Consider the following 26,713-nt stretch of genomic DNA (forward strand, 5'->3'; position numbering starts at 1 on the left):
TATTTAAATATTTACCTCAGGAGTTCCTATACTATTTTCTTCCTCTATACTCTTGCATGATTATCCATTAGCAAAATTTTGGTATTTCTGAGAAATCTGGGAAAGAAAATATTTTATACTTATAGAAAAAAAAAAAAAAAAACAAACCCTTAGGAATCCAATTGGTATCTCAGGCAAGAATTTCCTAAATTATAAATTTGATATTTTTACAGATATAGTAAGGATTTTGTTTACTTTTATTTTTTTTTAAACATACCTATAAAATACTTGCTATATGTCAGATACTGTTCTTATCCTCAATGTCATGGGTTACTATCCCTATTTTACAAAGACTTACTAAGCCCAGAGAGATTTAAGTAATTTGCTAAAATTATGTGGTTGGGAAGTGAAATGAAGATTTGAACCCAGGCATTCTGGTTTCAGAATCCATCAGCTTAATTCTCATTTTGTTGCCTTGTTATATGAAAGCCTAATACTTGTCATAGATTCATACATTTAAATACTTATTTATGAAAGATTTTTATCATACCATTAAGTTGCAAACTTTCTGCTGCATTTGAAATCGTTTTCAATTTCCAATTATTTTATCACACAATTTTTGAGGGGAGAACATTACATCTGCTGCTTACAGAGAGGCATATTTTGATTCCCAGACTATAGTTTGCCTCCCTGGGTCAACTCTCTCCATTTGGTTGATGGTGATCTCTCTGAGGCCATTTCTGTATGTATATCTTAAATGTCTAGACATATACTATTCAATAGGTTATTGGAAAAAAACTTAGAATGAATCTGGCAGTATTTTTACTCTTCAGGTTGAGGAAACCAAACTTTCATCCCGTAATAGTAAAATGATTATTCCAGAATTTCTGATTTGAAAGTTTTGTCTAATAGTTTGAAAATAAATAGGCAATGAGCATATTGAAGTTTTTTTTTTTCCCTTCAACTTTCTTGGTATAATTGCTGAAAATGTCACCAAACTATTTTGTGCATATCATGTGTATAGAAGGAGTCATCTGCTCACCAGCCAAAATAATTGGACAGGAAAGCTTATTAATTGTCTTCAAATGGTTTCTATAAACACTTGAAATAGTTTCTCCAAGAATATTTTTTGGGATCACAAAGACTCTGACTAGTTCAGAGATGCCATGAAGTTTATGCGCCAGGGGAGATGTGCTCTCTGAACCACCCACTGGGCTGAGAATGTACCAGTGATCAAGGTTCAGGCCAGTTTAAGACGGGCACTGGGCATTAGTCATGGGGTCAGAATAGCTGTCCATCACATGGGAAGGACAGTTGGGAGCTGGATTGCTGGTATTTTAGGCACAGTTTTTTATAGTTGTAGAGTTTAAAATAGATAAACCCAGTTATGACTGCTCTTTCCCCTTCTAGCTGATGTTCTTCTTGTGGAATGCATTCTCCCAGCAGTACAAATAAATATATTAATAGTTCAGAGAGAGAATATGGGTTTTTGTTTTTCATGAGGGAATATTCATTCAACTCTGTGAACTTTTATCTTTTCCCCAGTCTAAGACTTGGAAACCATTCACTCTCTCTAGTCACATATAAATGGGTAAAAATATTCAACTACGTAAATTAAAAATTGAAGACCCAATTCTATCTATAAATCCGGTGGTTTTAATCTAAATATTGAATGCTGAGCCTACCTAGTAACTTAGCGTATATGTCAAGAGTATTTGGAAGTTCCTTTTGTCAGATATTTTAAGCCTTTCATTATGGAACTGTAGAGTCTTTAAGAGATTATGTATACCATCTTCTTGGATAAAACCACACAACTTTTAACAAATAATTCTAAGCAATAAATCTTAGCATGAAGGTCAAGCAGACTGATTTCATTCCAGTCACACATCAGAACTTTTTATACATCTGGAGAATTTGGGCAAAATTGCCTTTTCCTAAAGCAGTTAACATGTCAGAGACTTGCTTTTCTAGCTTCCCTTGCAGTTAGGACAGTCATAGTCATAATAAAATAAAATTAAGTTCTGTTGCAGAGATTATAATGGTGTCAACTTCAGTGTTGAGAACTCTGTGATGGTGGATGCATTTTCTTATCATTCCAGATTTGTGATATGATTTTAGGGTTCATTCCTAAAAGCTTGCCCTTGTTTCTGGTTCTCCAAATCCAAAGTTTCTGTGAACAAATGCCCTTTTAATAAACTCCTTTTTTGTATAATTAGTCAAGTTAGCTTCTGTTACTTACACATAATAGATATAGCAAAAACAAAAACAAAAAACAAACAAACAAACCCCAAACAACTAAAACAACAGCTAATCCTAATTGAGTCAGGCACTGTGTTAAGTGCTTCACTTGTGTTAACTCATTTAATCTTCTCAGCAAACCTATGTGGATGATACTACTTTTTATAGATCAGGACTCCAGGGCATGGAATATGTCCAAAGTCATTCAAGCAGTAAATGACAAAGACAATTTGAATCCCGAGTCCATGCTTGTAGTCATGACATCATTTTTCTTTGCTCTTTATATTAACCTACTACATTTATTATACAGATGAGGAAACTGAGTCCAGAGATATTACATGAGTTGTCTATGTCACATTGGTTTAAATATGACAATGCTAGAATAAAGGTCCTATGATTCTTGATCTGGTGAACTTCAGGCATATATACTGTTCAAAAGTCCTGATAACTTTTCTTCTTAGGCTTACCAGCCTCATAATTCTGCATTTTGTTATGTCACATCTACTTTCTTCTTTAGCTTCACCAAATGTGGAGACCAGAAGGTGTGTTGTCTCTCATAAATGAGCCCATTCATAAAGTAGAAGGATATTAATGAATGAACCCTCATTCTGTCTTTTTGTTTTCTCCTGAGTAGTAATTTCAATTCCTATAATGATTCTTTGGAAATTTTATATTCTAAATCTGTAACCATCGTGGTTCTCTTTGTGTGTGTATGTGTTTTTTTTTTTTTTTTTTGCCAAGAGGGGAAAAACTGTATGCCCTTATAAAACTGCTTTCAGATGTTCTATCCACCTCCCAATGATTATGTATTTATTTCTGCTCCTGTTCTCAGGTGCTAGACAATATACCCATGTTAGGTGGCATTTCTAGACTTTACAAGCATGCCAGTCACCAGGGCCATACCCACAATGGTGATTTTGTCACCAAGCTCCTGGGGACTGTTCTCACAGTTGATGTGAATGCATTGAGAAAGTCTCTCTGGACTGTGTCTAGGGAGTTCATGAATTAATACTGTATTTTCCCAGTTATTGATTTGTAAGATTGGATAAAAGTCCTTATTAGACAATATTTCTATGTCTTTCATACTTATATACCACCTATATATCTCATTATGTGATAGGTTCAAGGCAAATCTAAAGGAATTTTAATAAGATATGCCAAAAGGATTCTCTTAGATGTGATTTTTACTTTGGCTCTGCTTATGAAGGCAATAGATGGGGCTATGGGAATATTCATTTCGTTAATTCTATATAAAAGATAATAATCTGTTTTGTGTATTTAGTTTTTTTACCTTCACATCTTGTTAAGATCAGTGACTTCATGTTGGTGAAATTTATTTTAGACTGGGAATTTTTAGAAAGCATAATTTATTTAACTTATATACTGTAGAAGATGGCATGCCCTTTTTAGCCTTTCTTTTTTTGTCTTTGCAAAATATATGTAATATGGATGCCAGATATTATTTTTCTAAAAATAGAAAGAGTGATAACAATTGTGATATAAAAAGGATGTTGAAATTTGTAGAAATGTGAAACTATAGTTAGAACGAGAAGGAAGCAGGGCATAAACATAATATACAAATATAAATATAGCTTTGTCATTATATAGCTTAGAGTCTCTTGAAAATGTGGTATGTGAGAAGATATTAGATAATTTATAGACCAATGCTTTATTTTAATAGTTATGCATTTATTTTATTGTATATTAGAAAAATATAATTATCACATAAAACTTGTGGCTTTTCCATTTATATAAGTGACAAAAAGTTTACTTTTAAAATTAAGTGGAAATAGTTGATTTAATAAATTTTAAGTAAATAATATTATTGGCAGCTTTTGTTTATGGCAAAATGCACAAAGAAAGATACAAAAGACTTTGGCTCTTGAAAATGTATCTATTCATATCACTCTCCCCAAAGCTCTTGCACTTGATCTTTAAAATCATATGATTTGGTTCATCCATGAAAACACCTATTAGTAAATTATGAATCATGTTTCTGTATCAGATCAGAAGACTATTAAAGGTCTATTGCCCAGGAAAATGGTCTTAATTATATTTCAAGTTATTGATTGTCTTATGGAGGCAGAACTAATTTCTTATCAAATGATACACTTAAAATTAAAGATTTTTAATATTTTTCCTTTGCTTTTAAGGATTATGTGTGGCAAACCATGCTTTAGGAAATCAATACCTCAAGTTGCATAAACAAACAGGCTTTAAAAAATGACTTGTATTTTGTAAAGCTTTGTATAAGCTTTTTGTCAATTCATGGAAACATTAAATTCAAGAACATGTTTACACAAAATTAGATTCAGAAAACATTTTTTTGAGCAGATATGTGTGTTTCTACATAAGAGAACAAGTAAAATGCCAACTCACTTCTAAGGGACTGTGTTCATATTTTGCAACAAAGTTTACATAGTGATGGACTGCAAAGCATATATTTACTTTTTTGATACTAGGATTTGCTGTGTTTACTGCTCACTTCTGGCTCTGGGCATGTGTCTTGATGCATCGGTCCAATCTACAGGAACTTCTAAATTTCATCCAAGAAATAACCAGGTAAAAGTTTTGGCGATGACTTTATCCATTTTGGACTTTTATCTTTTTGCCACATATAATTTATTCAGTAGACCTATACAAATTTTTATTACTTATTTACTTTATTTACTTTTTTTTTTTGCCTTTTGAATTGACTAGTATTATAGCAGTTGAAGATCTGGTTAAATTATATAAAGCTGTACACATACAGATAAAGACAGTTATCCATGTGTGTGTACATAAAGAACATTTGGTTTGGGTAATTGCTCACCTGCCCTTTCCTAGTTCAACATATGACAGGGAGAATTTCATCGAATGTACTTGTTTTTAGGTGAGAAACATAAATCTGTCACAGTGAGAATTTTATGCAGTCATTATTCTCCTTACCATAGTCTCATGAATTTAAATTTCTGACAAGTTGAGAAACTTGGCAAGGCATTAAATCTTTCCTGACTTTAAATTCTTCATTTATAAAGATATAGAGTTGACTAAGTGATTGCAAAGATCTTGTGAGGGTGTTAGGATCTTGTGAGGGTGTTAGGATGCTTGTGAACGAGAGGCTCACTTTGACACCATATTAAAATGTGGGAAAATGTTCATTGAATATTTTATGAATTAGTCAATAGGATCCTTAAAGACATTTTGTAGGGGTGTTATAGGGATTTTAAAAATTAGTGTATCTCCAATTGCATATCCACTTAACATCTATTTCATTAATTACTTAATGGCTATCTTTGAATTGATTCACTTTCTTAAAGAAATTTATGCAGAAAAGAAAATACATATTATTCTTATAAGTATCAGTATTATATCTCATAAAAAAGTATAAAAACAATTACGAAAGAGGGAAATTACGATCGAATTCTAGCTAGACACTATTGTCTACTAAAAACTCTGAGCCCTCGTCCTGCTTTCTAGGTTTAAAAAATTAGCAGGGGTTGAAGAAGTGTTTAAGACATACTTCCAACAACTAATTTTTCAATGTGAAAGCTTGAAAGAGATTTGAAAATGGAATAATTTTTTCACTATGAAATTTAAAGTTATTTAATGTTATGTCAATGTACCATTTGACGTCATCTCAGCTCTCTCCAGGCACCTCTGAAACAATGTTAAAAAGAACACAGCTGCTGAAGTCCTTGCAAATCTGTAATTGTATGGCTTTGTAATCTCACTTTTTTACTCCTTAGCCTATGTCAGAAATCTATCTTTGCATTTTATAACGATAAGCTTTTAGGATCTGAAGATGAAGAGTCACTTATTTTTGGTTGCTGATCAGTATTAAACAGGTAACAATTAAAAAAAAACAACAAAGTTGCCTGAAAGCAAAGTCTAAAGTCCAAAAGAGCTGACCATGCTTCTGTGTATTTAAGTCATGATGTTCACACAGATTTTTAAGCTGATAAAATGGAAAACCTCATGTGATTCTAGTTTTAAGGAAAGCACTATAATACATAGTTTGCAAAGATTTTGAACTTTACGGTGGAGACCTCAAAACCAACTCTCTATTAGGCTATTTGTGGAAGAATTCATTGCTGTTGGAAAATAGCTTCTGGAATGTATTTCTATCTCTTGGGATGCTGAAGTTCCCATCAATGTCAGGCACACACATTTTCCACAAGAGCATTCACAGAACTGTTCCTTCATTTGGCGTCTTCCACACCATGCTATGGCATTTCTGGCTAGCGGAAACAAGGCTTTTCTGAACTTTAAAATTAAGTTGGCCTGTGGGTGGATGGAGTGATAAGCTTAGGGAAACACGTGTCTGTGATGGTTTGCTGGTCCCATCTTGTTCTCATTCTTAGTCTTCCTATTTAAAGAATTAGTATTCATGCACTTGGTGAATAACCTAAGTCCTTGGGTAGCAGAGACATGAGCAGGTGGTGAGACCAGGCAAAAGAAGAAAAAGTAGGACCCAGGAGCTATATTTCACTGTGAAGTCAAATTCCTATTTCTGTCCCTAGGATTTTTGTGTGGTGCTTGGAAAAGAATGCCAGTGCCACAGTGTTTTTCCATCTGCCTCTTGCTGAGCTAATCTAGATGAAGCCAATTGTAAACACTGAGGCCCAAAGTTATTTATTTTTATTGCATTATTCGTAGGGAAAAAAATTGCAATTTGAGAAATAATCAGGTTTATGTTGACCTAGCACCATCCTTTGTACCTTATAGCTTGTACGTATCGGTTGAAGAATTTTAGAATTAAAAAAAAATAGTTGTATTGAAATTCCATGTAAGAGAACATACATGGAAAGAAAAGTTTGAGGGGTAGGAATTAGAGACTGTATTTTGTTTCTATTTTGAGGAAATTATTCCCAGGAAACCAGGCTGATGGCTGATTTAAAGAAGAGATGGATCAAACCACTATTTCTCTTATTTATCTGCTGTAATCTAATTGAATTTTAAATTTAAGACACACCAACATCACTGCTCAAGGGGTCATATACTTTACAAATGTTTTGATTAAGCAATGGTAGGAATTTTTTTTAAAAATTGTGAATTAGCTTCTAATATAGATTAAGGATTAGAATTGGGGTCAACAAATTTTCTGAAAAAGGCCAGATAGTTGATATTTTAAAAGGCTTAAAAAAAAAAAAAAAGCCTTAAAAAATGCGAAAACTTTTCATTGCTTACAATCATTACAAAAACAGGTTGTAGCCACGTTTGAGTCATGGGTCATAGTTTGCAGACCTCTGGCTTATGTCTCTACTGAGTTGTAAAACTCGGGGGCTGGTTTTCTAATGGTAAAACAAAAGGATTGGACTATGTCAGTTTGAAATTCAAACATATAAAGAATTAAAAAGAATAGCCTAATGAACCCAGGTGCATATCAGCCAACTTTAATAATAAAGGTTTCTCCATGAAATTTTCCCAATTTTTCTACTCTGAAGTGAATGCTCCATAGAAAAATTTTCCACTTTATGAGATTTTTCCTCATAATAAAAATAATTTATAATCATTGTAGAAAGTTTGGAAAATAAGAGCAATAAGGAAGAAAAAATAGCCCAGAGATTACATTTTATTATTTTCTAATATTTTTATTGCATTTGAATAATTTCTTAAAATATTTGGAAATTGATATATACAGTTTTACATTCAGATTTTTCAGTAAACATTAATTAAAATTTGGACACTTCTCCATTTTTCTTCGAAATTAGTTTTACATGACTATATAATTTGGAAATATAAGAGTGATCATATTTTAGTGACTGGTAATATTTTATTGGATATTTAGGTTATGTTAATTTTTAAACATAAATTCTACTATTATGAACATCTTTATGTCTAAATATTTATCCTCATTCCTTAGGTCTAAGAGTATGGTCAGTTTTAAGGCTTAAAACAGAAAGGTAGCAGCCACATCAGTATTGTTCATTCAGAGCAGGCTTATGTTGTCAGTTTTAATTTGGGGTACATTTATTTTCATTGCAACTACTTTATATGCATTTTAGGTCAGGCATTATATCTTCTACAATGCCAAGGTCTCATACCAACCAACAGATTGTGTTCAATAATAGGGACTAAGAAAATAAAACAGAAAAGCAAATATATAATCAAAACCCTTCATGTTTATTAAGAACAACCATTGGATTAAGAAAGCAATGGGAGTATCATACTTCATAAAAATGTATTGTGTTGTAATGATTTTTAGAAAGTAGATTATCAACAGGATAACTGGACAAATAGTGCTAATGGATACCATATTTTAAATTATTTCAAAATAATATAGAAATATTCTGAGTCTACTTTTTAAAAAATACTTAGACTACTTGAAGGTTATCTGTATTAAATGTATGTTTGGCTTTAGTTTTAGTAGGTTTAAAATTTGTGTAATTTAACCCCACGTTGGGTGGAAAGCTTTCTGAAAATGCTCATCTATGAAGAATGTTTTTCTAGTTCTAAGGAGAAATTGCAGATGGAAGGAACATCACGTGTTGTAGAGTTTATGACTTGCATCATTGATGCATTCTTGAGGAAAGAATCATCATCATGTGATTTTTTTTTTTTGACTCTCAAAGAAATATATGCTAGTTTTGTAAAAGATGAGACATATAGTTAAGAGTGAAAAAGTAGAGGAGAAGAACACCCTATGTAATTCCATTGCCTGGAGACAAGAACTTTTTACAAGTTAACATTGCAGCACGCTTTCAAAATATTTCTATGTGGCATGATGCATCTATGAAGTTGAAAATTTAACTTGTCAACATTGCATAATTTTTTATCAATAATACTTACGAAATGTCTACTATATTCAGGGAATTGCATTCAGTTTCTTTAATCTCAAGTAATTTAATAAAAATTTTTAGCTATCACTATCTAAAAATATCCAATTATATAAAAATGATATCGCAAAGTATATTTTCAAACTTTTACAATGATGTGCTGTTGCATCAGTTGTAATATAACAGACTGGCTCATGTTATTAAGTAACCTGCAAAATCCTATTTTTGACAGCTGTATTTGTCCTGCTAGTGATAAGGGAGCACAAATTCATTACCTATTTTTTCTAATTCTTGTTTTGCAAGTATTCAACACTCAGTATCAGAGACTGCAAAGATATAACAGAAATTAATCTGTCAAACCCAAATTTAGCAAAAACCATACAATTTGAAATGCGTATATTCCCTTGATTGTATTAAAATGTTTATCTTCATTTTTTGTACAGAGGATTTTAAAAAAGTAAACTTGATGTTGCCCTCTTTTTTTTTTTGAAAATAATATTATTCTTTAATCTAGCGTAGAAAGACTTAAGAATTGAGAAGGCTAAATGGTTTTCCCTCAGTTACAAAGATTTTGAGACTTGTATTTCAGTGCATGTTGGCCTTCTTTTCTAGCCAATTAATCCAATTAGCTGACCAATAACTAGATTAAGCAGAAGGTAGATCACAAAATCATGACTGAGAGAGTGGGGGTTCCTAGTCAATGCTGTGGGAAATTAAACCCTAGGGCAGCTGAAGAATTTGTTCAAAATCATACAACTTGTATGTGGAAGAGACCAGTCTCAACCAGTCTCTGATTTTAAGTGTTGGGTGATTTTCAATACTTTGCAGCTGAAATCAGGAAGGATTTTCCAATTCACTCAAAATGATTGAACTGAGTGTCATGTGTGTATTTACAACTTGATTAGAGGCTTTAGATCTAGATAACTAGGTTTTAGAATTTTAGATTTCTACATTATTAGAGAATTTCTGATCCAATAGTTATTCTGCTGATGGATAAGTATTACTTAATTAAGTTACAAAGTTTAGGCTCAACAAAATATTTTTAGCATGCCCTAACATGCTAACCTCTAAAATCACAATCTTAGAGATAACATTATAGCAGTTTTTAGTTCTGTAAATTTTGTCAGAAATTTTGGCCAATAGCAGTGGAATTATAGCCTATAAATCTTGGGCAAGCTACATAAACTCCTTGTTTTCCTTATCTGGAAATTGGAGATGATCGTAGTAGCTACCTCATAGTGCAGTTTTAAGGATGGAATAAGTTAATATATACAAAGCAATTAGAATGTGTCCAATAAATATTTACTATTATTTTGTTATATTAACTTCTGATATAAATCCTCATTAAAATTTTCTGAATGTAATTGAATATATAAGAGCAAAGTAATATGCAGATTGGCCATATATTTTTAGTTTTTTTAAAAACATTTTAAATTATAAAGATAACATAGTCCTGTTAGTGTTTTTCTTTTATAATGAAAATGTTTTTTAATCATAGCGTTAGGTTTATAAAATGATCTCCATTGTTGTTTGCATCTCTTTTTTAAAATATTGTGATTTGCAGATTTTTACATAGCTGTGATAATAACACTTTTCTGTCCTGCAGAATTTTTTAAATGATCGCTTAATGACTGAATACTATTTCATTTGTAACGGTGTTTTAAGATAGAATGAGACTGTTTTGCCTCTGATTGGGATATAAAATCAAGTCACTGGACCACAAAGCAGAACAAGGAGGTAGAGGAAAGTGTTTTGCATTCTTAACTGAATAACTGAACACCCATTGCCCTCTCTTCCACACCCAAGTTTAGAAAAAGAGATTGAAGAGTTAAGAGAAATTTTTGGAGTTTATTCAAAGATATTTGGAGAGCACTGCTGGTGTGTTGTAAATTGGGAGGAACTGCAAGGTGCTTCCTCATTCTAACCAGTAGAGAGATTAATTCGTATTCTCTGCATTTGGGAACACACTAGCCTGGTGGGTCTAACTTACTCCTGAGATATCTACTGGGGGGCAGTGGGTTGGCCTGCTGCTTTGATGTTGGTGGGAAGGAGAGCTGGTTGCTTTGTCACTTATGCTTCTAGATTTTGATGGGTCAGAGAATGTGTAAGCATTTCCAGGGGACTAGAGTGGCCACATATAGGAATCAGGAGTTATTTTTCATCTTCTCTAAGATGGCTATTTGGGACATCAAAAAGAGCTCTGCAGAGGAGACTGAGGCTCAGGCAAGTGGCCAGCCAGAGGAGAGTGTAGCCGTGAGAGATTCTCCAACCATGGACTTAAGGATGTCTCTGGTGAGCCTGCAAACTATCCCATGAGCTTTATGTACCAGAGTTTTACGTGCCAGGTCCAGACAGCCTAGTGCCAATATCCGTCATGGAAGAAATTTCCTGTCCCTTTTCCTTTGCTTTTATTCCTCCCTTCTGTTTCAACTTGGAGTCAGGAATTATAGTTAGCAAACCGGTGGAGAGAACTATGCTTCTAAAAGCATAAAGGAGGAAATATAGAAAAGAAGTTGCACTCCACTCTGACACAGTTGGAAAAGGGAAATAGCTATAACTTCGAATAAAGTTAAGTTTTTGTTATACTGGACTAGACATATTTAGTGGAGGATCTTTTATTGTCTAAAAGTTATCAGAAACGCCATGAGATTTGCCCTAAATTTTATTTGGGGAAAACCAGTTCCCAGAATAAAATTAAATGAACAATTTATATTGTTTTAGGATTATATCTCATAAAATTTTGCTTGTTGTCTGTAATGATTATATATTCATATTTAATAATTTCCTTTTATACATTTAGGTTTGATATATTGAGGTATTATAAACAATGTCACACTAGACAGGTTTATATATATATATATTTCTATCATTATATTTTGGATTACTAGAGATTTATTTCCAGAAGGTGAACACACTTATATATAAATATTGACAAGTTTCAAAAGGGTTTAAGTGCTTTCCACTACTACTGTGTTTGCATGAATGTTTCAGATACAAAGAAGTTTAAAATAACTGATTTGAAAACAATTTTTGATTTTATACATCAAATATTGATTATAAAAGAGGGAGGGGAAACACTTTCAACTGTACCTGAGCATATGCAAATTATTCTAAGAGTATCTGATTTATAGACCGTCAACTCTATAGGATTTACTCTGAATTATAAAACACCACTTTATGTGGCAGAAGCCTGCACAAAAATACTTCAATCAGTCGTTCATTTTGAAGTACATTAAATTTGGAGACGAAAACATTAAAAGTTTATCAATGATCCTAGAATAATTTGACTTTTATTAAGTATTTAAAAAGTAATAATACATTAGTTGTTCCCTTGTCTTAAATAAAACTTTGGAAAGTCTACTGTGAAATAATACTTTCTGAAATCTTAAAGTCTAAATAAATACTCTTCATTAAGGTGAAGAATTAGAAATAACTGATCATTATATTATCTCTGACAAAGCATGCCTTGACTTATAAGATTAGTTGAAAACTAAATTTAGTACATTTTGCAACAATGTGACAAAGTAACATGTAATAAAAGAACACTGTTGTCTATTTTATTGTTATCCACATATGATATTGGTATTTATAACAACCACAGATTTTAAAGTTGGAAAATTATAACGGGTGAAAATACTTTGGTTTACTGTAAAAAAAAAAAAGCAACAGTACTTCAAATAAGATCACTTACATGTCTAATACTTGTTTGCTTTTTAATGTATCATAAAATCTCTAAAGGAGGTTATCATAAAGAAAGTAACATACCGATAATTCTTAACCAACATCTATGAAGAGACAGTTTAGGATATATTTTTCCCTTTCAAAAATGCTGAACATGGAGAAAAATCATTACATTATCCTAAACTATTGGGTAGGTATTATGAGAAAAATTCTTGGAATAGCTAGGCTGGCCAAATCAGCAGACCTTGGATCCCACATCTAGAAGTGTTCTCACATCTGCAGTGATCTCTCTGGAAACTAAGACTACTTGCTGCCTGGATAGTTTGTTCACTGATTCTTGAAACACTAGCTTGGTTCTATTTCACAGACAGCTTTGGGTGATAAACTCCAGCTGCCTTTTCATTTACTAAAATGGCCTTTCAAAATTGTGATAATCTCTATGACTGTGGACACCAATTCTGCTTTCAAATGACAAAGTTGAATTGATAGCCCAGAGTAGGAAGAATATCACCTGCAGGGTCACCTACAAAACTGAAATGATGCAATCTCTTTACCCACTGGAAAGGAGCATCCATATAAAGAGTTATACGACTGACCGTTCCCATTTTTGTATCTCACCACTCTGTGAATTCAGTGGTGGGTCTCAGCAGATGTCACAAGAAGTTCCTACCTGGACCAAGCTATATCCTGTGCGCTGGACCAGTGCGCGAAGGGCTGCTTCCTTCTGGGTGCCGCTCAATCCATCCCCGGATTTGTGATTTGATTCCATTGAGAGTGATTATCAGCAAAAAATCAGGTTAATTAAGGTTGCTCACTGAAACCAAATTTAAGATAAATTAAGTAAATTGTTGTTGCCAAGTCTAAACTTGTCCTTTTCATGAAAGACAGCTTTAGGAAACATTCTCTATAAATGAGTCATTAAGATTAGAGCAATTAATAGCCACACACAGACAAGGCCAGTTAAATGTCCTCATTAAAAAAGAGTTTTTATAGATGTTCAATTTCAGTTGAAATTTAAAAGAAAAAAATGATTAATATCCTTTGTCCGATTAGAATGCAGATCAGTGATTCTCCATCCAGTGATCTCAGAATGTCACCAGAGGCTCAAAAACAAGTTAGCTCTTGCCAACTGAAACAATAAGTTTAATAATAATAAAAGAATGTACAGAATGGTCCTCACAGATGTGGGAAGAGGGCACTGTTACTAAAACAAATCAAGTCGTGTAAAGTATCAAAATCCTGAGAGTTTCACTTATCTATTTTATGTGTTAACTAAGACATTTAACTACTTACTTTCCAAAGATAATTTATAAAACAGAGTGTCCTGGTGATATATACAGAAGGCATCATATAAACTACTTTATGTAATAAAAATGTCACTGGGGTTTTAACAAAACAAGAAGAGTAGATTCTTTTGAGTGGTGTTAGAAAGGCCTACTAAAACCTAAATCACATACCAGATAGACCACTCAGTAGAGGACATGAAGCCCTTGGTAAAAATCTAAGAAATTATGAAAGTTTACATATGTCCATGTTTATGTATGTAGATAAATATTGCAACTTTAGCATTTTCTGGTCTAGACTTTCTATTTGAGAACAGGATTTGAACTCCATTCCCAATGTGATGGTTGTTCAAATTTATGAATTTCCAGAGCAAAAGTATGGCCTTATTGAAGGTTTAGTTTATGCATTTGCCAGCTGATGCTAATTAATTATTACTTTGCATTACTTTGCAAAATATAGATTAGCCCTAATATTCTCTTTGAAAAAATGTTTACAATTGGTCTTAAGTTTATTTTGGTAGTGAATTAATGTGATAGCTCTTTATTTGTTCATGCATCATGAACCATAGCAAAATTAATAGAATATATGCATACATAAAATTCCAATATGTAGCCATAAAAACATCACACAAAGTTCCAATATGTGGCATCTTATTTTATAGAATATGTCAGCAAAAAAAGAAAAAGGAAATTAACCAGAATCCCTTCTTCGTTACTAAATCATTAGTAATGAATCATACATTAATTTGGTCCTGATCAATTTTGATCCTTTAAGGCCCAAAATAAAAGAAATTAAATTTCTTCATAGTAGATATATTTATTTTACTTTAGTAGCTTCCACAGTTTTAGAGAAGGACAGGCTTGGATTTAAATTTCAGTTCTGCCACCAGGATTCGAACTTTTGTGAGACCCTGTTTCCAGTTCTAAGAAAATAATAGGTGCACTGATATCTAACTTGAAGTTTTTTTGTTTGTTTTTGTATTTTAACAAAGGATTAAATCAATCAAATAATGGATATGAGGTCACCTAACATGGTGCTTGGCATACAGAAGGTGCTCAAGAAATATTCCCTTTTTGTTCCTTATCTGTTTCTTTGATTCATCTTAGCCATCATCTGGAGTTCTCTGGATAGTTATTCTTTCTAGCAATTGTCTGAAGTAAAGAGAAATGTAGTTTTGAATTCATTATCTTAACCTCTTTCATATGGCTTTAATAATTAGTTATTTCATTTGTTTATATTTTTTAATTGGAAAAATCCTTAAGGTCCCGAGTCTGTGTGTGTCTTTCATAGAGCATCTTAGTGCTGCGATGAAAGTTAGACACAACCTAAATTTTCAGTGATGAAGAAAGATTTAGATAAGCAGTAGTACAGTGCAGCTAATAATGTTGACGTTATGGTAGAAAATGTAATGATTCAGATATATATTTGTGAAATATAATCAAGTAGAAAAGGAAGGCTACGAAACAGAATGTATAGTCTGATTTTGTTTAATAAAGACTGATTGTGAAAGGCTAACTGGTTATACCTGGGTAGTAGATTAATAAATTATATTTATCATTCTTGTTTATTTGACTATTTTTAGCTTTTTATAACATACAGCTCTTACTCTAATAATTAAAAAATGAGTTACATTAATAAATGAACATCAACAAAAACAAATCATCTCAAAAACTATGAGATATGGCTGAGAATCTATTCTGAGGAAACTGTTCATCATTTATTAGAAAACAGAAAAATGCTGAAAATAATATAAGCATTCAACTCAAGGAGCTAGGAAAAAACCAAATAGACTAGAGAAATTTAAACAAATTAAAGTAACAAAACAGAAAAAACCAATAGACTTGATAAATGTAAGAGCTGATTGAAAAGATTAGCAGCTTAGCACACTTCTGGCAATCTTGACAAGGTAAAAAGGAGGAAATCTATTTTAAAAACAAGGAAAAAAGAATATAAGGACAGGTCAAGAGACTTAAAAATATTTTTATCAATATTAAAGATTGTAGATGCAGTAGATAATTACCCAAAAAGCATGAATTCTTAAGATTACCTCCAGATGAGTTAAAAATTTGAATAAACTAGTATATTGAAAAATTCAATGTTCTCCTCCCTAATAACACAAAGTCCAAATGGTTTTAATAAGCAAGTTATACAATTCACTTAAGAAATATAATCCTTTTGTTATATAAAGCCTTTGAAGTATAGAAAAAAAATAGAAAAATAAAACACTTACGAAATTATCTATAGACTTACCATATCTCTGATACAAAGCCAGAAAAATTATCACAAAACAGAAAATTAGACCAATTTCACATTTAATATGGATATAAACTGCATATAGCAAAATATCAAAATACTAATATATAACAATCATGATGAGTTTATTACAGGAATAAGAAGATTGTTCAACATTAGTGAGTCCAGTAGTTTAACTACTTCATTTATAAAAAAAAGAAAAATATATCATCTCAGTAAATGTAAAAGTGGTACTTGATAAACTTCAAAACACATTATTGGTTTAAAAAACAAACAAATTCTTAGTAAGTTAGCAATAGGATAAAACATCCTTAAATTGATAAAGACCATCTATCAGAAACATGAGCCAAACATCTTGTTCAATAGTGCAACACTGCAATCATTCATTTTCATTATAAACAAATCAACTATACAAAACTATTAGAACTAATAAAAGAATACTACAAAAGGACAGTTATAAAATGAATGTAACAGAACAGTACATAACAGAAATGTAATGAGAACATCTGAACAGTATAAACAAAACTTATAAAGTAAATAAGAATAAACTTAATACAAAATATCCAAAAGCTATATGAAGAAAATGTTAAAATTTTACTGAAGGATGTAAAAGCCTGCATAAATGGAAGTATTATCATAAAACTATCAGTTCTTCCAAAACTATTAATCTAATTCAATACCAATTTAAATTTCAATAAAATTATTTTGAAATTTGAAAAGTTGATTCTAAAGTTAATCTGGGAGAAAAAAAATGTGCACTAAATGCCACATGTATTGAAAGTATAGAATTGTTTGGAACCAGCTTGATCAAAGTTAAAATTAAAACAGGCACAGGAGTAGGCAAGTAAATTAATGGAATGGAAAAAAAAGGTCTAGACCCATAGTTTTGTTTATACCGAAATTTGCCAATAGGTGCTGTTTTGAGTTAAAAGGAGATCATAGACAAGTTGATAAAAAAATAAAGTTGGTATACTATCTCACAACACATACTAAAATTCTAAGTGGATTACAGAAATAACCTTTAAAAATATTGTATAACTACTAGAAGAAAATATTGGAGAATATTTTTATAAATTTGTGATGCCGAAGGTCTTCCTAACCAAACATATCAAGAGCCACAAGTAAAAAATAAAAAGACTAAAAGATTTGACTACATAAAAATTAAAAACATCTGTAATGACAAAATAAAGTTAAAAAGAAGCCACAGACTGAAAGAGAATAATTGCTATTTATACAGTATACAAAGAATTAATGTCTGTCATATATAAAGAAACAAATCAGCGGGCAGATGAGCAAAGGACATGAACAATCAATTCAGAGAAAAAAATAAAACTAGTTTATAAACTTATTTAACTATGGGCATTGTCTTTCATGATCAGAAAAAGCAAATGAAAACAAAAAACCTAGATAGCTTGGTTTTACCTATTTGGCAAAATTTGAAAAGGTTTCAAATAAGAAGGAAAATACGTATAACTAACATTTACTGAACAATTTCTATATGCTATGTTCTAAAAACTTTAAGTGTAATTCACTTAATTCTCATTAAAATTCATTGGGGCAGGATTTATCATTCCTGTGATATAGGTAATAAACCAAGTTGGAGAAGTTCACGAGCCCAGGGTTATTCAGATAGTTAGTGGCAGACCCATAGTTTGAATCTAGGTAGCTCAGGGCCAGACTCCATGCTTTTAATTACTAAATTTGACTTCTCAGTTTCCTTACTTTACAAAAATAGGCAAGTGGCAGGAGGGGGAGAAGAGAGATTTAATGTCTAACCAAGTTCCCTTGAACTGTTGCTGTGAGGAACATGTGACATCATGATGAAACTGATGAAGGTGATACTGTGAGTCTGCATTCTCTTCCATAGGAACTGTTGGTCTTGATCTTTTAAAGCACTCTGGTAATTTAGCCTCTTTGCTGGGATAAAAATGAACTAGTATAATAGCTCTTTTGAGTGGTGGGGTGGGTAGACAGTCTGATGGTTCACTTGGACATATTCAGGATCTGACGCCTTTTTGACACAGTCTAAAATGGACACATAGTCATTGCCAGCCTCGTTATGCACTTTGTCATACCTAACTGAAACATCACTCCTGGGCATGAGCGTAGAGTCTTCAGAGGTGACTGAGTGATGTATCACTTGGCAGGATCTGACTTGGATTTCATGTGAATTTCTATTAAAGTGTTTCCTTCTTCCCATTTATTGTTAGCTCTCTGGATTGTAGATAGCCTGAGAGGAGGAAGTCAACTATGGACCAAACATCCAAAGGAGTAGTACAGTGTTGCATAACCAGAGCCACTGGTACTTCTCATGGGCACAAAACACAGTTGTTTTGGGAGCAGGGTTTTATTTCTCTCCTCTATCTCCACCTTCAAATGCCATAGAACTCCTTTTTTTCTTCTCCTGTCTCTTACTCTCTTCTATTTTTTATCCTCTACTTTGCTCGCTCTCTCTTGCTCCCTTCATGACAACACTGGCTAAAGAAGTTACTGATTCCATCTAGTAGGTATATTATACTTTTAAGACAAGGTATTAACTGTTGTAGAGAGGTAATGTACTTTATAAAGTACTTACAGACTTTCTAAAGAAATTGTTATTTTTGCAAAGATGTATAGGGCCAGCTAGTACTTTGATTACAGTTTAATTATATTTAAATCTATAAACTATCCTATTTAGAGTCACTCCAAGTCCTAAATAGAATAATTCAAAACAGCAAAACCTAAGACACTGGGGAAAATTGTACCATAGTAAAAATATCTATTGAAAAAAACATAACAATACCAGAGAAAAATATTATTGAAGCTGTTGAACTAGAATATATTAGCAAAAAAGACCAGCAGGTGTATAATAGACAAATGATTATATTGCAATTTTTGTATATGTCCTTGTGTATGTGCTTGCATGCATGCACGCACACCTACACACATCTGAACTAAATAAGTGAGGAGCCACGATTTCCCAACTTTCTTTTCTTAATAATTCAAAATCAGAAATTGCACACAATCTCATTTGAAAAGAAAAAGTTATCCAAAATTTACCCCAAATCTTGGGAAAGTTAAGCACCTTCTTCTGGCCCTTCTGATCATCATTCTTGCAAAACAATCCTGACAGCAAGAAATATTTTATTTTTTTTTTGTTTCATTTGAGGAATAAGTGATTTCAAATAGAATGAAAAATAAATTTATCATTTTAAAAGTATGTTTAAAAATTGTATAATTTTTGGTGCAGTGGAAACACTTCCTGCTTTTTAACATTCTCATTAAGTAGATATTATAGAGGGACAATTTTGTCTGCTTCAAAAATAATTTTACCATTTATTTGTTTAAAATGACCTTTAAATATCAATAAGGAGCCTTTAAATCTCTAAAATTTAGCTTCAAACTGTGAATTACACAAGAAAAGATAGGAGAGAAGCATTAACCTATGCACGTCTTGTCGAAACAGGACTTTGAGATTTCACCAAAAGCATTCCTAAATTTTAGCAAATAATATTCACTCTGTTAAATCTCTCTCTCTATTTTTATCATGCTCTGAAAAACAACTTTACTCTAATCTTCTGTTCAGTGTGTGTCCAGTTTCAGTGAATTTCTTAACTGTGACTTGCAATATCTTGCTACACAGGACCTTATCCTTAAAATACTGTACCACTATTAAAACATACTCCAACCTAGAGCTAGATTATTTAAGAATAGCACTAGTCAACACCAGTTGACAACAGGTATGAGATGCAGGAGCTGTTGAGAAAGAACAGACTCCCTATCTGGCCTCGCATTATAATCACCTGTACTTGGGCATCACCTTCCCACACCCAGAGGAATTCTGATTTAACTGGTCTGGAGTGGGGCCCAAGAAATGGTATGCTTTAAAACCTCTCAGGTCATAGTATGCAACTGAGTTTAGAACTGCTGAATTAAGCTCCAGTCTGTACATGTTAAATGTCAAACAAAACAAAACAATGGAGAGTAATCAAATTCATTTCACCTTCCAAAGAGAAGGGATGGATATATAAAACTTTTACTAAAAAAGAAAAAAATTTATTGAAGAAAGATAGAGACTTGATTATAGAAAAACGAGAAATAATTTAAAAATTCTCTTATAATTGTCTTGTCTACACTTTTATAATTTCTAATGAAAAAATGTTTTCCTAACTGCTAACCATATGTGACAACATGGATGGACCTCGAGATAATCATGCTAAGTGAAATAAGCCAGACAGAAAAAGTTGAAAATCACATGATATCACTTATATATGGGATATAAACCTAAAAGCAACAAATGAGCAGGACAAACAGAGACTCATGGACTGTAGGCTAGTGGTTACTAGTGGGGTGGTTACTAGTAGGCTGGGTAAAGGGGATCAAATATAGGGTTTAGGGGAAGGGTGAAATGGGTAAAGGGGATCAAATATATGGAAGCTGAAGGAAACTGGACTTTGTGTGGTAAACACACAAAAAATATACAGATGTCAAATGATAATGTATACCTGAAAATTATATAATTGTATTAACCAATGTTACCCCAATAAACTTAATTAAAAAAAAAAGAAATAACGACTTTGAAATACCGCCCTCCCCTCCACCCCCAAATTATACATTCTTCTTAGATTCTGGCTGAAATAATTTGTTTTCAACTCAATTTCCATGAGGATCAGTCACTTAGGTATTCACGTTAATGCTGTATGCGTAACTGTGCCTCGTAGTGGTTCTGTGTATGTCAAGGAAGCAAAAGCTGTGATGTAGAAAGGAGAGTAGAAAGTAAGGATGGCTTTTAAAAGAGAGAGGAACAGATGTAGGATGTACATAGTTAATAACAAAGCGCCTGAGCAGATCAACGAATCTCTATCCCTACGAATCCCTATAGCCTCCTATCCCAAACAAACTAGGCTCCTCATTAAGTCTGGATCTCGACTTTTTTCCTGCTTTACGTACGCATGTATCCTTACTTGTTGCTCTTCTTACACTCCTACCCCCAACTCCCACTTCCTCTTCTGTTACTAGACTTAACCTGAGCTCAACCAAAGTGTAGGATGAAACTTCACTGCTTACTACCCTCTGGGCACTGCTCCTCTGTTTTGCACACCATTGCTAGGTCAGTCTCCCTAAAATGTCTCTTCTAATATTCTTCTGCTCAAAAACCTTCATTGACCTCATCGCTAACTATAAAGAAGCAGTTTATTCCCTTAGCCTGACATTCAGTGCCTGCCATGATCTAGCCCTAACTCTACTTTCCAGATTATCTCTCAGTGGAAATCAAGAGCTATTCTATGCTCGATCCTATCCAGTCTCCCAGATACACCAGTAACTTCTTAGGTTCCTTTGTTCTTGTTTCCTGTTTGCCATTTTCCTAGGGTTCCCATCTTTCTTTCCACAATCTCCCTGGCTCAGACAAATTCCTGCCCACTCCATCAGATTGTGTGTGTTATGTGGATATGTGTGTATGAATGCACAAACGTGTGTGGACATGAATGTGTTTACACAGGGGTGAATAAACTCCTGGTGGCCAGTGTTGGCAGCACGTCATATAAGAGACCTCCTTATACATCCCTTTATTTCTGGAACTAGCTCTAATACCACCACCCCTTTACAAATCCTCCAGCCTCTGCTCATCTTGGATAATATCAAGATAGATAGAAACTGTGAGATCCTCCTAAGTGACTTGTTCTTCGTAGCACTGAAGATTGAGAGGTGAAAACAATTGTTTTTTAATCTAAAAAAGATTTTGGAAAATTTTAATAATAGATGGAAACTGCAGGTGTTAGAGGAAGAAGTGGGTGAAGGGGAGGAAAAGGAGAGCCTTGAAATCAGACAACATGAGGAGCCTCCTACTTCCTTAAGGTTATACTGTGATGATTCATTTTATATGTAATTTGACTGGGGCTCAGGGTGCCCAGACATTTGGCCCAACATTATTTTGGATGTGTCTGTGAGGATGTTTCTGGATGAGATTAGCATTTGAATTGATAGACTGAGTGAAGCTGATTGCCCTTCCCAGTGTGGATGGGTCTCATCCAATCAGTTGAAGACCGGACTAGAACCAAAATGTTGAATAAGAGGGAGCTCCACCTGCCATGGGACATCAGTCTTTTCTAGACTTCACACTTGAACCAAAATATGGGCTCCTCCTGGGTCTTGAGCCTTCCTGCTTTCAGACAGGAACTCCACATTGGCTATTCTGAGTCTCCAGCTTGCCAACTGCGGATCTTGGGACTTTCCAGCCTCCATAGTCATCTAAGCCAACTTTTTATAATAATTTCTTGATATCTATATATATATCTATATATATATCTATATCTATATATCTTATAGATACTACTAAATAGTACTAGTATCTTAAAGATAATAGACAATGACAACACTATAACTATGGGAGGTGAACATACAATGCAATATATATATGATATACTGTTCGATTGTATACTTGAAATATTGCATTTTATTAATCAATGTCACTATAATAAGTTTAAAAAACAATAAATCTCTAAATATTTTGGGATTTTCCAAAAAATAAAAATAAAAAAGCTTTATGTATATATATTTGCCAGTTAAAATTCCAACTAGGATATTGGTTCTGTTTCTCAGGAGAACTTCAGCTAATGAATGTACATAAATGGTTTTGGTGTTGTCCTAGTACTTGTAAAATCAGGCTACAGGTGGCTGTTGTGCTATCTTCAGGCAGTTATGATACTCAACTCTTCCCACTATGCCTGCCTTCCTTGAAGGTACTTGGGAAAGAGAACTGGCAGAATTTAGAAATTCTAGAATGGCATAGTTTCATGAGAAAAATGGAATTTCTTTGTATATATGCTTAATTTCTAAGTTGACTTACAAGTCGGTAAAATGGTAATCAAAGCATACAATTTAGATACCCTTAAGCTCAAAAGCAGAAGTTTATTCAATAGTCCTGGGACCAATTATTTATGTGACAGATTACAGAGATGTGATGGGCTGTGAATACTATATTTCATTCATTCTTGGTCTCGTGTTATTATGTGTCTCTTTTTTTTTTTTATGATTGTCCTTTTGAACTTTTGTGTTGATGTGGTTTCCTCAGACAAATTTGGAAAAATTAAGTTGAAAGCTCAATTCTCACCAAGACTGCCAATCACTAATTAATGAAATATATTTGATCCTTGAGTGAAGTTTATAAAGTCCAACTATCTAAAGCTCCATATTACAGTGGCCTCGAAGCAATCTGACACTTGTAATGAAAGACAGCCTTCTGTTTCCTTAAAAAAACAGATTATATAGTCCTGATTTTATGCTGACTTACATGCATTGCATAAACTGATTTTACTAAATTCTTGCTCCTTATTTCTATTCTAGTCAGCCACTGAATCCTGATACTTTGCCCCGCTTTTGAATTCCTACCCACGTTAATTATGGTCCATACAATCACCATTCACTACCGAGAGCATTGTCTTAATTCAACCTCTAGTCTTTTCTAACTCTAATACCATCTTCATAGCACTGGTTAGTTTTCTTAAATGTCCATTTTATATAACTCTCCTACTAAAAGAATTTCAGTGGCTCCATATTTCATAACTCTATCAATTAATGTCAACTTTTCTGTTTCATCATCTATCAAACTTCTCCAACTTTGTATTCCATATTAATTTATAGTGTAGACCTTATCTCTACTCAGGCCAGTTTGAAAGATGACTGAGTTTAGAAAAGAAGGGAGAAGAAAGGGACTCTAGGAGATAGAGATGGAAGTAAAAGTAGCATAGATGGTTGACAAGTTTAGTTATTATAGCCCCTTTGACTACTACAGAGTATTTTTTTTTGTCCTCATTTTCTAGTTTTGCTGAATAATTTAGAATATACAAAATTTTGCCCTGTGTTGTTCATTATTGATTTACAAGCAGGAGGGTATCATGGTAGGAAAACCATAGGATAGTGGATTCAAACTGATTTTAGGTTTGAATGTTATAGTTTCTCCCCTTAAGAACTTTGTAAACGTGCGTCAAGTTATATAATCAGATCCTAGTTTCTTCATTTCAAAACTGGGGATGATATTTGGCTTTATGGCTAATTCGAAAGGCAAGTAAAAATAAGAGTTTCTGGACTTTATAGGTTTTTCCCTTAAAATACCTAAAGGGCCATATAATGGTATTTTCTGGATGATTCTAATTTAAGTCAGTGTACCTGTATTAAGTAGCTTTTATATAATGAGGGAGAGACATGGAGGAAATGATATCTGGTAAGTGCTATACTGAAATGAATTTAATGATAAATCAAAATTATTTAGTAAATAAAATTTTCCTCCAAAATCAGACAAATATCTACCATTTAAATATTTTATATTATCCTCTGGTTACCCATCACATGTCCACCCTGGACCATCTCTCTTCTATATCTATCTTCCCCACCATCAAAACTTACTTGTCCTAAGTACCATTCACACAAAATTTACCAGGCTACTCTCTGCTAAGTGGTTTTAGGCTAAAGTGTTCCTGAGTGTCCCTATCACTCACACTCTGCATCCCAGCTAATTTGTATTTTAACAAGGAACTTCTGAAAACATATTCTTATTATCCTAAATGAATAACTCTATTGAGGCTGGTAAAGCTGCTATTTGGGAGCATCTGGGTCTTAATTTAAAGCTCCAAATTAGGTCAGTTTAAATATAGGACTCCCTTAGCATTCAGAGTCCTAGCAGCCCAATTATTCTTTCCCTGGGGAGAAGGGTGTATTCTTCAGGTGGGAAGTGCTATGCCCTCGTCAGACACTAGCAGATATTTGGCATAAGGCAGCAGAGTCATTCAGGACAGTTACTTCGTATTTTCAGAGGTGCCTCCACTACGTTCGTGGTCCCTGCGCCTGCTCACATTTCCTCTGTGCTCTGGGCCTGGCAATCTCTCAAAGTCACAAAATGAGTGTCCTGTAACCTAGTCTCTGGCTGTGTCTGTCCATGAGTCTGGATATAGCAAGGAAGGCGGAACTCATAGTGAAGGGAATATTCCCCTTAACCACGGAGGTCCTGTTAATGTCTCCCAGAATTTGTGTAGAATCAGGCCATGTGCAGTGGGGGGTGGTATAATCGAAAGGGCCTCTCTGAGGGCCAGGGTCCTGCACTTGGGTTCTTACCCTAACAAAAAGTATCTTTCATCCTTGGGAAGTCATTTAGCTTTTCTCTGACAAATAAAGGACCTCAAAAGTTTCTTTCTGATTCCAAGATTCAGTGCTTCTCAGTGTTCCATTTTTACTCTGTTTACAGGGTAGTATGTGCCAGACTGCTGGAGTTCACTTGTTTCTACCACTTATTCACTCTGTGACTTTGGGCAGGTTTCTCCATGTCCCTAAGACTTACTCTCTTTATTGGAAAAATGGCACAGCAATAGTACCTATTTCATAGGATTCCAGAGGATTGAACAAGTTAGTCTATTTGCCTGGCATGTGGCAGGAGCGATATAAAGATGTAAGAGCTATTATTAATACCACTGTTATCATCATCATAGGGTGCCAGTTCTAATCGGTTGGTAGTAAATGCCTTAATTGTGAGGCACTGCTAGGGATATTCAGGAAAAACAATTCCTGAGATGAGCATTTATATGTTCTAACACAGTGTTCCCCTCCAGGGTACCAGATTCTGATTTCTGACTTCCACTGCATGTAATTGGAGGCATTAAGGTTTAAGTATATCTAATAAATCAATTTACTTCACTCGGGAGGCTCTAGCTGAAAAGATAAGCACTGAACACAATCCTGATATAAGAGCGGGGTAGAAAAATACAAAAGGCGAGTTAATAGAAATGAAAAACAACTGTATTTATACATAATACTCCACCAGCGCCCTGCCATTCTTTTAGGACATACTATAGTATCCTCCCTTCCTTCGCTTCTTTCACTATGTTAGTTACAGCATCTGTACTAAATTAAATCTTTTGAGGGTTGTTTTCTTCTGGGGCCTGCCTGGGGCTGATTTTTCTCTCACCTTCCATGTGGAGTCTTATGACCTCTCTTTATAGTTTCATCTAACCTCTTAATTAACTTATCAACAAATTGGTTAATGTCTAGAACAGTAGTTGAAGGCTCCCTACATAATCAGCACTGTGCTGCATAAACAGAGCTAGGCTTATACATTCTAGGTGACAGCATCTTTCAATTAACTAGCTTTGTACCATTGGAATGATAAATAGTGACTCAATTCCCTTAAAGGAACTAGGCATGTTAAATTGACTATGAAGAAATTTGGCATTAAAAAAAACCTAAACAAATTCTTCCATATAAAATACTTTGTAAACTAGAATATTCTATAGACATAAGGTATTATATTAGTTAATTCTGCTATGTCAGTCGAGTGTTCTTAAACCAATTGGGCATCCCAGAAACAATGGTCATTTTTTAACTGCCAGGGAAGAGAAGACATTACTATATCACTGAAGGGATTTTATAGAATTACGAACTAGTTTGTTCAATTAGTCATTCATTTGAACAAACTGTCATGTACTAATTCTCTTTAGCCATATTATTGACTAGGGCAGAATATTGCACGTAACCTTGCAAACTGAAAAAAGTTA

The 26,713-nt window shown here is 33.5% G+C and overlaps 1 protein-coding gene across 1 annotated transcript in view; it reads right to left on the reverse strand.

Moving 5' to 3' along the window:
• A1CF (APOBEC1 complementation factor) overlaps positions 1–13,425 on the reverse strand; it is a 46,527-nt gene extending 33,102 nt beyond the window's left edge. The window contains exon 1 of the mRNA XM_011361645.1: positions 13,327–13,425. Coding sequence (XP_011359947.1) covers positions 13,327–13,425 — 99 coding nt within the window. The remainder of the gene's footprint in view (positions 1–13,326) is intronic.
• Between the last annotated feature and the right edge of the window lie 13,288 nt (positions 13,426–26,713).

The sequence above is a fragment of the Pteropus vampyrus genome, unplaced genomic scaffold, assembly GCF_000151845.1.
Source record: "Pteropus vampyrus isolate Shadow unplaced genomic scaffold, Pvam_2.0 Scaffold68, whole genome shotgun sequence".
NCBI lineage: Eukaryota > Metazoa > Chordata > Mammalia > Chiroptera > Pteropodidae > Pteropus > Pteropus vampyrus.